At 40.1% G+C, this 13,037-nt stretch overlaps 2 protein-coding genes across 6 annotated transcripts in view; one reads left to right on the forward strand and one right to left on the reverse strand.

Moving 5' to 3' along the window:
- Positions 1-2,671: 2,671 nt before the first annotated feature.
- Positions 2,672-8,589, reverse strand: LOC121547634 (p53 apoptosis effector related to pmp22). The gene is made up of 3 exons (XM_041858990.2): positions 8,184-8,589; positions 4,618-4,758; positions 2,672-3,242 (listed from the first exon to the last, which is right to left on the reverse strand). The coding sequence occupies exons 1-3, from the start codon at positions 8,386-8,388 to the stop codon at positions 3,031-3,033; spliced, it is 558 nt and encodes a 185-aa protein (XP_041714924.1). The 5' UTR covers positions 8,389-8,589; the 3' UTR covers positions 2,672-3,030.
- Positions 8,590-12,277: 3,688 nt separating this feature from the next.
- Positions 12,278-13,037, forward strand: part of LOC121547635 (brefeldin A-inhibited guanine nucleotide-exchange protein 3) — a 51,780-nt gene continuing 51,020 nt past the window's right edge. For all 5 annotated transcript variants that reach the window (XM_041858991.2, XM_041858993.2, XM_041858995.2 and 2 more), the window contains exon 1: positions 12,278-12,636. In XM_041858991.2, coding sequence (XP_041714925.1) covers positions 12,552-12,636 — 85 coding nt within the window. In that variant the 5' untranslated portion in view covers positions 12,278-12,551. The remainder of the gene's footprint in view (positions 12,637-13,037) is intronic.

The following is a 13,037-nucleotide window of genomic DNA, read 5'->3' on the forward strand; positions in this document are numbered from 1 at the left end:
GTCTATATGACGCTTTTCAATCTGTTAGCGCACCCTCTACAGATGCCATTAAGGCAAAATGGGAGGAAGAACTAGGGACTGATATTTCGGTGGCAGACTGGGAGGATAGCTTGGAGTATATCCACACCTGCTCCATTAACTCCAGACATCGTCTCATACAATTTAAGGTATTACACAGATTACACTATTCCAAAACTAAACTGCATAGGATATTTCCTGATACATCCCCTATGTGTGATAAATGTCAGGCTGAGCAGGGTACACTACTCCACTGCTTTGCCCTATGCTCTAGTCTGTATGGTTATTGGTGTGGAATATTTGGGGTCCTCTCTGAAGTTCTGGAGACTTCAATAGACCCAGACCCGCTTTTGATAATCCTGGGAGTGTCCGATTCCCTAAACGGATTAACCAACTCCCAAAAACAACTAATCTCTTACAGTCTCATCTCGGCAAAAAAATTAATCTTGTTGTTTTGGAAAAGGAGGGAAGCGCCCTCTACCAAATTATGGCTCAGCAAAGTGGCAAAAACTGTACACTTAGAAAGAATTAGGAATATTCTGAACAATAAATTATCAACATTTGATCAAATCTGGCAGCCTTTCCTCTCTTACCTGGACCAGTCGGTGCTGTGAATTTGTACTTTTTAACGCACTCTCAATTGTCATATTGTAATCTACCTTTGGGCAGCGTGTGCTGGCCCCGACACTCGAGCAGTCGGGAGGGGAATAGGGTGGAATGGGGGATAAAGGGGGGTATAAGTGGGGGGTTACATCTACCCCTTTTTCTTTCTACCTGTCCCTGTTCTGTATGTCGTGTTTTGTAATATTTGTTTTGTGTCCAGAACTCTGGGTCTTGTTGTTCATGTCTGTTCTCTTATGTTTAGATAAGAACTGTACACATGTCTTTCATACCTATACACCATTCTTGTGTGTGTTCAATAAAAAATATTTGAACAGGAAGTCCTTCAAGACTGTTGGAAAAGCATTCCAGGTAAAGCTGGTTGAGCAAATGCCAAGAGTGTGCAAAGCTGTCATCAAGGCAAAGGGTGGCTACTTTGAAGAATCTAAAATCTATTTTGATTTGTTTAACACTTTTTTGGTTATTACATGATTCCATATGTATTATTTCATAGTTTCGATGTCTTCACTATTATTCTACAATGTAGAAAATAGTAAAAATAAAGAAAAACCCTTGAATGAGTAGGTGTGTCCAAACTTTTGACTGGTTCTGTACATACACACACATGGACACGCACATACACACATACAAGAAGTCTGAAGATATAACTTGTGAAAAAAAACTATTTATTGCATTAAAAGGACACACTGCTGAAAATTGTATATTTAAACTACTAAATAAACAAAGATGGTTACCAGAATGTTATTGAATATCGATATGACCTTTTCTATTTCAATTGATATATGACTTGATGAGTTATGAGTCCATAGAAAGTCCTATTCAATAGGTCAACAACACATTTTATGAAAAATGAAGGCACGTCTTAGTATGACATTACACTACTAGCCTTGTGTAGCAGACTCATAGGGCTCTCTTGATGCTGTTGAAAGAGATTACATTGTCTCCTACAAGACTTAATAAGTCAAATGCTAAATGAACTGTACGTCAATCTGTGGTTGGGTGCTTCAAGTTGGTTACCATTAACAGCACATAAAATGATGTTTTAATAACGTTGTATTTTTCCCTTTATTTGTGTTTTAGGTTTCAAAAGGTGTCACTAACAATACAATACAGCAATACCCATTGTCATACCCATTCATATTCAATCAAGAAAATTGTCCTTGTTGGAGTAAGAAAACTAAAATAGAAAAAAGGACAAAATATCTTGCATTAAGATACAGCTTTGTGTTGCATAATACAATGACTATAAACGGAATTCTTAAACTACTTGAATAAAAGCAAAAACACACATGTCTCTTCCTTGCACCATACTGTACAGCAGGGCTCTCCAACCCTGTTCCTGGGGAGCTACCTCCTGTAGGTTTTTGCTCCAGCCCCAGTTGTAACTAACCTGATTCAGCTTATCAACTAGCTAATTATTAGAATCAGGTGTGCTATATTAGGGTTGGAGTGAAAACCTACAGGATGGTATCTCTCCAGGAACAGGGTTGGAGAGCCCTGCAGTCCATTTTCTCTACTATACTTACAATAATTCAGTTTAGCCATTCAATGGCCTCAACAATTCAAATTAGAATTAAAGTGAATAAAGCTATCAAAAGCAACATCTTAAAACATCCATATGAGACCAAATAACAATCCTGCAGTCAAATACATTAGCATTGTGCGTAGGACATACACCCTCTCACTCAGCTGGTTAGAACACTTGACATAATCCATAAACTCTAAACGATGGACTCCTTAACATTGATATTAAGTGCACTTCTGTGATTTTGCATTGAACTAATTTACAATGGAGAATTATAGCAAGGGTCTGGATAAGGTTGTGGAGGATTATGTAAATGTTTTATGTATAATCTGCAATATTGCATCTAGGTCACTTCAACTACTCTACACAAACGTAAAACGTGGAAAACATCCAATGTGATAGAAACAAAGCCTCTGGAATAGCCATACTTGGCAGCCTCCCTTGGTAACATGTGGGCCACTCAAATCAATATGGGGGTCAGTATAGGGTCGGAAATAGGGCGTTAGACAGAGATACACATCTATGGGATCCTTCCAACGGAGAGGGCATTCAGCGTTGTTGGAAATGACTAAATTAACGTCCAATGATATGTCTAAGTGTCAGTGTCCTCTGTCCTCTGTGGTGGCAGAGGTGCTTCTGTCCTGGGGCTGCATCTCAATAGTCTAAAGTGGGCTTCCTCTCCTTGTCTCCTTGTCTCCTTGTCTCCTGTCCTTCATCTGCACTGATGTGAAAGAACCTGGCAGGTGTCCACTATTTTGCTTTCACCTATCCTGTGTTTTCATCAGTGTAGATGAAGGGAAGGAGATGCGGAGAAGGGAAGCCACTTCAGACTATTGAGATGTAGCCTGCGGGTGTCCGTGGTTCCTCTAAGCTGAGGTATAGATGTATTTGGTCTTGGCGAGGCCTGTGAGCTCGTCCTCGTAGCGAGGCAGGCAGCAGAAGAGAATCCCACAGCCGATGGTGAGGATGGTGGCCCCCCAACCGAAGCCATAGGCCCAGGTGTAGTCGTAGTGGCCCTCGAAGATCAGGTCATTGAACTTGACTGGGTAGATGATGAGGGCGATGAACTGAATGACCACTGTGGTGAAGAACAGACAGAACAGAGAGGTTTGTCAGTGGTGGATCATTCCGAACAGGGGAGGAGGCTGACTTTGTGGAACTGTGACACATACATTTGTGAGAGCCTGCCAAAACTAGCGTTTAGGTGTGTGTGTGTGAAATAGTTTTGTACGTGGGTACTGTAGCTTAATGGGCTTAGACAAAACCACCAGATCTGTGTCATTTAAATTAGAAGCTGGGTAACTAAGTCAAGGAAATCGGTAAAAAGTGTACTGTGAGGTAAAGTTGAGAAACTGAGACTCATCTTTTACACTTTCACTGTATGGATGGCGAATCACAAACAAAGTGGGATCAAACAAAGTATCACACATAGCGATGATACTACTGTTACTATTTTATGTCCACAGGTAGTAATGATCCAGTCAGAACTAGTTCTAAATAGTAATAATTATTTACTATACTCTAAACACTAGCAAAACACAATAATTCCCATAATAGGACTATGCATCAGCTTTATACTCAGACAGCTCTATGATTCAGCTATGTCTGACAGAAAGTTTCAGTGTAATTCTGACTGACTGTGTAGCCTCTCTCTTTCCCTCTAGGCATAGGCAGGGCTGGGCTATCAGGTTTCACACTAGGGTGACAGCTGCAGAAGGGGGGCAGGGGGAGTGGTGAGGGTGGGGAGTGGTCATTCTCAATGCCCTATGATCTCACTATCAGTGCTGTGACTCAGCCAGACGTTGAACATTCTCCCAGGTTCCATGGCAACGCCATACCACAGCCCTTCTTCCCTGAACCTCAGAGCAGAGTAGGGACACAAACAACTCCCACTCCCTCTTGTCCTTGGCAATGGTTCAAATTTTAGATGTGTGTGTATTGTTGTGAATTGTTAGATATTACTGCACTGTTGGAGCTAGAAACACAAGCATTTCACTACACCTGCAATAACATCTGCTAAATATGTGTATGTGACCAATACGATTTGATTTGATTTGAAATCAGAGGAAGACTAGCTTTAGGACTCTCCAACTCTACAGTAGCTATGGTTGGCATCCTACTTGAGCACCATCTGAACATGGAGGAGCATAGAACACAATAAAGTATGAGAGTGTTTGTAGTTTGAGGCTTGAAGCCAGACATTTTGAGGCAGGCCGAATTCACAAAGACAAGGCAGTTGTTAATATTTCACTACTCTTGTCTTCAATAACTAACCTGTCCTCCATTAGCCCAGACACTTGAAGTAGAAAACATAAGGGGGCGGTTTCCCTGACACAGATTAAGCCTAATACTGGACTAAAAAGCATTTTCAATGGAGATTGCTTTTCAGTCCAGGAGTAAGATTAATCCGGAAAACTGCCCCAAGAACAACAGAAACGTTTTGTGTATCTTACCAGTGATGAAGAGCAGGGCCCCAATGACAGGCAGCAGGCTGATGTTGAGGGTGCAGCAGAGGGCGATACAGGAGATGATGAAAGCGATGATGAGGATGATGAGGCCGATGATCATAAGAGCTGCCACAGCCTGGGCCCAAGCTGAAAACACATCAACAAACAGTGTTTAGTATCTATAGACAATACTCTAAACATATTTCTAGAAAGATTGTTAAATCCCTATATACTTTTGAGCTGGTAAGTACAGATGTAGGGTTTTAATTTGATCACCCTGTTGCAGGAGAACTTTCCTGCAATGCAGGAAATGTAAAACTTGTAGTGTATTTGAGATTTTAAAAGGCTTCTGAAATTTGTAATTTCCACTTTGAAATTTCAGACTTGATTTTCCCTTACTAAACATGTATCAACCCCTACAAAAATGTCCATTAATTATAATCCACATAATAATTCACATTTCCTGTTGTTGAATAATTATTTTCCTGCTGTAGCAAAATGGCTCAAATTAAGATCCTACATCTGTATATTATGGAGCTAGAATTAAATGTGTTTTGGAATTTGAAGGATAAGAGGTTCGGAGATATTGGAGTGATTTTTGGGAAAGTGGATTTTTTTTAGCAAAGCACTTGACATGCAATTGCATAATGCATTTCCAGTTGTACACACGTGGTTTGACTATACTTGACACAAATAACTCTTTACACATAGCCCTACATTTTGAAATATCTTGAAAACTGATAAAGGTACATTCAATAAACAGAAATTGTAACAACTGTTTTTTCTATTACGTAACATCACATTCTCCCAAGAACAACTGCAGCCCTTCAGCACAATGAAGGAGTGTCCACAGGAAGATAAAGTGGTTTCATTGCACTGATAGGTTTCATTGCAATGTGCAACAAACATTTGTTCTACAGTATCACAACTGTATGGTATTTCAACACACATTAAGTTGCTCTGGATAAATTACTAAAATGTCTAATGTAATTAATTATAGGTGGTAGGTTATTAACTGACATGTTCACATCTGTTGCATGCACATGCAGAGCTCACACCTTAAATTATTCACTCTCTCTCTCTGACTTCAGGGTCAAATGGCAGGCAGCCTACACCTAAGCCTCAGGCACTGCAGTCATGCACTAACTTGCCTCTAACAAACAATGGGGTCCTAGTCTATCAAGTTTTATTCCATGTGTACTAAAACATATTGTAGAGAGTATCATTCAAACATTTAATAGAACTACAGAGCGGTGGTGTGAGAATGGATAGTAGCCATGTTTTTTGTGGTCAGAAAATGTAAGTATTCTCACACAGAGACACTCACAGTGATGTGCATTTCTGGATCTCAAGTCCATGTTTGATAACAATTTTGGTGTATTAGTAGCCAACTGTTACCGTTGTGTGACTGTTGCAAAGGATCTCTTTAAATGTTAGTGTCAGTGAGCAAATCCAATCCAAACCGTGTGGTGTGGACAGCTTACAGGGCCGATGGTAGCTGACAAATAGACCGGACAGTGTTAATACTCTCCAGATGGGGAACATCTGTCTTGTGTCTTTCCGAATCAAGTTCAAAATAAACAACCAATGGCTATCAAATGCTGTTAGTTAGAATAAGTATGGGTCTGAACTTAAAGTGCTTAAATCAGTTGAGTCGTCATCTACAGCGATTAGAATTCATTTTGGCACTGTTTTGTTCATACGTGCACTTTTGAGTGTTGTTTATTTCATTCATGCAGCATGCGTTTTAAATGACAGCTACTGATTTGGGTAACACTAATAATCACACAAAAACGCTCAACTCCATTACTATGGTATACAATTTCAAAGCAATTAATAAATTGTGTGACAATGTTAATACAATGTTGATGCAATGTTAATACAATGTTGATACGGTAGTAATTACTTTGTTATTACACAATATACAACGAAAAGTGTTCACACTGGTTTGGTTTTGAAGACAAACAAATCCCATAACACCATCAGTCCAGCATGACACCACTAATTCCAGAGACTCCATCCATGCTATGTTCACACCCAAGAAGGGACAGGGAGTGGCCCTTGGATTTGACAACATACTGCTGAGGTTGTTTAATCACAACAAAGTTGTGTTCCAGTGGTAATATGCCAATACTAGTTCACCTTGATGGCAACAGTCAGAATGCGACATTATAGCCAACTGCACTCACCCAAACATTGTTTACGTTGGACCAGCAGCACTGACTCTACATACACTGCACAATAAAAAGGAATATATCATTCCCCTTGATTTGTATGGTATGAAAATGAATGGTACAATTATACCAATTGCATTTCTATGAGTCCAATTCCACCTGTCTGCTTTGTTCACTACTGGGCTATGCATTCCCACAGTATAGGGTAAGTGAATGGTTGTCTTTATGGAAGGAACCCATTTATTGAGCAAGGACACTGGGATAAGTGTGACCACCTTATCCTCTCCTGATAAGTAAACAATGTTGCCATTGTTTACTGAGGGCTGAAACTACTAGTCCATTTGGACTACTACCTGATTGACAATACAGCTGTTCTAACTGACTGACTGCAGCAGTACTTCCTGAGTTCTGAGTAAGAAAGAGCATGTGTTCAGTATGTACCAGACATGGATATTTTTCACTGTCCAGTGAAGACAAAGATACATTTTTCTCACTTCTCTTTTCTCACCACAGCTTGTCTGGCAGGACCTCTCCAGCTTGGTAAAGGCACTCATCACGCTTCTAAAAATAGCCCTGAGAACATGACTGAGAAAGTCATCTTGATATTAATTAATCCTGCCTGTTAACATCAATATTCAAAGGCAATTCTCTATTCTATTCTATTTGGTTCTAGTCTATTCTATTGTTAGGAATGGGAAAATTGCTTTCATGTTGAAAGTTTGACACATCCTGCCATTGGCTATGATTTCTATTCTTACAATATATTTATTACAGCCAACATTGTAATTTAGTATGAGAAAAGGATCTGCGTGGATATTTGCTTGATCAGAAATATTTTCTGATTACCATCATGAGTTGAGATGTAAGGGTTGATCTATTATAGTACCTGTACAATTGAGGAAAACACCAACACAAATAAACAGCTACCGGGTTGGGTTTATCTAGGAAAATGACAGGCTAAAGAGAATGGGAAACAGCCAGGATAAATAAAGTGTTGTTCAAAGTTCACTCTGGCTGGCTGCCACTTTGCCATTGAAAAACTCCCAGCAGAGCATTCCTTTGCTTGTTGTAAAGAAATGGTGGACTTTTTGTAAATAAAATGTGGACAGAAATAAATAACTAGGTTGTTCAAATGGTGGACTTTTTTATTAAGTAGGCTAGGCCTATGCAATTGCCCTATAAACAATGAACAACTAATTAAATACATCCGTGGAATACCCTTTTTTTCTGTATAGGTAGGCTTTTAGTTATGATATTCAGCCCTGTAACTGTCAGCACAATAGTCTCTAAATCCATGTCTGAATACATGTACACCATTGTACAGTAGGCTATACATGTATTTCCCTTGTCGCGATGATTAGGGCTGTTGAGTGAATCCCCCCACAATATGATACTTACACAATTCCATGAGAGATGTGCAGTCCCAGTTGTCATTCCGCCCTCGACATTGGCTCCACATACTTGCGTAGTGGGATTTTGCGCCCTTGTCCTCAACCCATCCCGAGGTAGCAGCAATGGCAATAATATCAAATATAATCGCAAAAAGCAAAAGAAGTGGTACGATCCACCTGCATCTTGGATACGCAATTCCACAGCGAAACATATTCGACAAACAGAAAAGACAGTTCAGATAGAAGCGGTCGAGCGTCCAGATAACGTCTGGGTCTGTGTACACCTTTTTTACTGATCAAATCTAAAAGCCACACCCGAGTTTGCAACGTAATCAGGTCACAGTAAACCTGTTTAATAAACCTGTAAAACTGGTCATGTATGAAGGGCGAGAGTCAACCCAACCAGCAACTCCAAGCCCAACCCATTGAGAGTCGGTTTCATATTACCCAGCGCACTGTAACACCTTCAGTGCCACACAGGCTATAAAGTGTGGTCTAGTCACTGTATGGACTCTTTGTGACACCTGAAGGTCTACTGTAGGCTACTTTCTTTCAGGAAACACATTGGTTGAAGTAGTAGTACAATCAGTATGGCAATGATAAATGATGAAGGTTATTAAATGCTCAGTGCAGCCGTTTTTATCTCAATATCAAATCATTTTTGGTTAGCAATGAAGTACCAGTTCTTTGCTGCCAATGACTGGAACGAACTGCAAAAATCTCTGAAGCTGGAGACTTTTATCTCCCTCACTAACTTTAGGCGTCAGTTGTCAGAGCAGCTTACCGATCACTGCACCTGTACACAGCCCTAATTACATCTGAAATTAGCCCTCCCAACTACCTCATCCCCATATTGTTATTTATTTTGCTAATTTGCACCCCAGTATCTCTAATTGCACATCATCTTTTGCACATCTATCATTCCAGTGTTAATACGAAAGTGTAACTATTTTGCACTATGGCCTATTTATTGCCTTACCTCCATAATTTACTACATTCGCACATACTGTATATATATTTTCTATTCTATTTTTGACTTTATGTTTTGTTTACCCCATATGTAACTCTGTGTTGTTTTTATCGCACTGCTTTGCTTTATCTTGGCCAGGTCGCAGTTGTAAATGAGAACTTGTTCTCAACTGGCTTACCTGGTTAAATAAAGGTTAAATATTTTTATTTTTTTACTGTGATTGTTTTAAAATAAAATGGTAAAAAATAAACAAAAATAGCTTCTTGGTAAAGAGACATTTCCTCAAGCAAGAGGAAAACTAGCTGTTATTGGCAGAGAGGTTTGGAACTTTCTTTCTTATTGGTATATTAACTAATTAATAGGTCACCAGGCAGACCAAAGCTCCATCCCACCAAAACAGGCTGAAATTTCAGGCCATCTTTTCAAAAAGTTATTTCATTAAAAGGGCATTATCATCATTTTCACAATTTCATAGTATTATTCCAACCTCGTAGTGTGGAAATATATATAAAACACAGGAAAGTCACGTTTTTGACTGGAACAAGCTATCGAACACGTTGATCCAGAACATCCCAAACATGCTCAATGGGTAACATGTCTGGTGAATATGCAGGCCATGGAAGAACTGGGACATTTTCAGCTTCCAGGAATTGTGAACAGATCCTTGCGACATGGGGCATTGCATTATCATGCTGAAACATGAGGTGATGGCAGTGGATGAATGGCACGACAATGGGCCTCAGGATCTCATCAGGGTATCTGTGCATTCAAATTGTCAATGATAAAATGCAATTGTGTTCGTTGTCCGTAGTTTATGCCTGCCCATACCATAACCCCACGCCACCATGGGGCACTCTGTTCACAGCATTTACATCAGCAAACCGCTCGCCCACACAACACCATACACGCTGTCTGCCCTCTGCCTGGTACAGTTGAAATTGGGATTAATCCGTGAAGAGCACACATCTCCAGCATGCCAGTGGCCATCGAAGGTGAGCATTTGCCCACTAAAGTCGGTTATGACGCCGAACTGCAGTCAGGTTAAGTCCCTGGTGAGGACGATGAGCATGCAGATGAGCTTCTCTGAGACGGTTTCTGACAGTTTGTACAGAAATTCTTTGGTTGTGCAAACCCACAGTTTCATTAGCTGGCCGGGTGGCTGGTCTCAGACGATCCCGCAGGTGAAGAAGCCAGATGTAGAGGTCCTGGCTGGCGTGTTTACATGTGGTCTGCGGTTGTGAGGCCAGTTGGACGTACTGCCAAATTCTCTAAAACAACTTTGGAGGCGGATTATGGTATAAAATGAACATTCAATTCTCTGGCAACAGCTCTGGTGGACATTCCTGCAGTCAGCATGCCAACTGCACGCTCCCTCAAAACTTGAGACATCTGTAGCATTGTGTTGTGGACATTTTAGAGTGGCATTTTATTGTCCCCAGCACAAGGTGCACCTGTGTAATGATCATACTGGTTAATCAGCTTCTTGAAATTCCACACTTGTCAGGTGGATGGATTATCTTGGCAAAGGAGAAATCCTCACTAACAGGGATGTAAACACATTTGTGCGTATAGAAAATGTCTGGGATCTTTTATTTTAGCTCATGAAACATGGGACCAACACTTTACATGTTGCATTTATATTTTTGTTCACTGTATATTAGGCTATATTATAATGTATATTATAGGCCTATTCTAAACCTTATACAGATTTTGAGTTTACCTTTGCTATGTGGATAAGGCTGCTTTTTAATGACAAGTTTGTGAATGCAGAACGCAACATTGAGTCCAAAATCAAAATAAGCTACTTCTTGATAGTGTTTTTCGGTACAATGTTGCATTCTGCGGGGTTATAGAATGTCGCCGAGCGGGCCAGGTCACGCAGCTACTCCATAAAATGTTTGAGGATTACAAATGTCCTGTTTTGCGTTGTGTTGGGGGTAGCAACTGTGAAGGCCGGTTGTCACTAGTTACCACAGCCACAAAGTCAAAATGTGCTATGGTAAGAATTCATGAAAACAATGGTTAGGGTTAGGCATAAGGTTAGCAATTGGGTTACGGTTAGGGTTAAGGTAAGTGTTAGGTTTAAAATCTTTAAGAAGATACATTTAGAAATAGGCTGGGTTTAGCCAATGATGTATATAAACCCTGGGGTGTAAACATTTCGCTGACTCTGTTGCACAGAAACAATATTCTCCAAATGGAAAACACAAACGAGAGTTTCTATTGGACAAATTCAGGTAGGTCCTTCCCGTTTAATTCCGTTTGCTCTGTTTGCTTCCGTTTTGTTCTTAAACGGTAAACGGTTTCCGTGATGAATACACTCCTGGATTGCTGATGCTATGTATTGGCCATTGAGAGGCTTTGAAGCCACTGGTCGGCCATACTTGCACTCTTGTGGAGTCCTCCATAGGAATGAATGGAATTCTACAGTATTTCAATTAAATGTTTTAAGGACAAAATTATATGTATTTAAGTATTTTTGTTGTTGTATGGGGATTAGTAAACTCCAAAAATTATTCTTTAAGGAAAACATTTGTATATATTTTTTTCATTTTTTATTTAATGTTTAGCTCACATAATATAAAAGTTAAAGGTGTGCATTAAGGTGTCTGTAATAGAATAAATGTGGCAAAAACTAATGTAGACATGAATTAATTCATTTCTATAGCTTCCAAAATATAGCTTTTACGATGGTCTGGGAGTGCCAAGATGGAGGCATGATAGCTTCAACACAGCGCCCCCTATTAGTAATTTAGTGTAAATAGAAATCATTGGGTTTAGCCATAATTATGACTTTGTGGCTGTGGTAACTAGTGACGACCGTGAAGCCGGTGCGGTTGAATGGAGGGTGAGAAGGAATATAATGCATGGAGTCAGATTCCATGGAATCGATCGGGTGGCGAACGACTGTGTTTTGCATGTCTAAATTTAACTCAGGCTCGGGGATAGATGGTTTATTCTGAAATATTACTATCTTCATCCCAACAATATTACCATGCATAGGTCTAAAACTGTAAAACACAATCGCAAGCCACTCTCGCAGGCCACCTGCGTCCGCCGTCAAAGCAGATCCATGGCCACAGTTTCAGATTTCCCAGAACGAATTAAGGGGAAATTATATGGGCCATACATACTCAAATCAAGACAGCCCAGTAGAAAGAATGGCATGTAATTTTCAAAAAATGCAGGTGTTTCATTATGAGAATGATCAGGTCGCATAAATATATAACAGTCCGAAAACCCTGGAATGGCTATGCGACGCTGTAAATAAACGCTTCCTCTCACGTTCCGTCTTACATCACTGGCCTGGGAGTGAATCATCATAAGAGAATAGGGATGCTGCGCCCGTGAACTGGACCATCGCACTTATTTGAAAATAGCTCATTTTGTCCTCTTAGTCTTATCATGGAAGAAATACTACGGAAGCTACAGAAGGACGCATCTGGAAATAAGCACAAAGCAATTCGGGATTCGTGCGTCTTCGCCTGTGGTGAGTAGCCTGTAATAACAGGCTGCTACAGACAGTAGCCAATGTTGGACCTGTCATGTAATCGAAAATGTACCAAAGATAGGCTAAAGATAAACTATTGTATGTTACAGGCTTCCTGAAAAGCCCTCAACACAAACCGGCTAATAGTTTCGCCATTCAGATGGTCAACTATTTTGATTATAGGCTTGCTATGCCTGCGGTTGACTTCCGGAAATATTATTATCATGCTACTGGAAAGTGTAAAACGAACGTAGCATTATGTGCCATAGCCAGCTTGGCAGCATCCTTATGGGTTGCTGTTGTTAAATTTAAAGTCTGTGCAACTAAGGGTTGCTGTTGTTGTTACATTTTAAGTCAGTGCAACTAAGGGTTGCTGTTGTTGTTAAATTTTAAGTCAGTGT

Source organism: Coregonus clupeaformis, chromosome 31, assembly GCF_020615455.1.
Source record: "Coregonus clupeaformis isolate EN_2021a chromosome 31, ASM2061545v1, whole genome shotgun sequence".
NCBI lineage: Eukaryota > Metazoa > Chordata > Actinopteri > Salmoniformes > Salmonidae > Coregonus > Coregonus clupeaformis.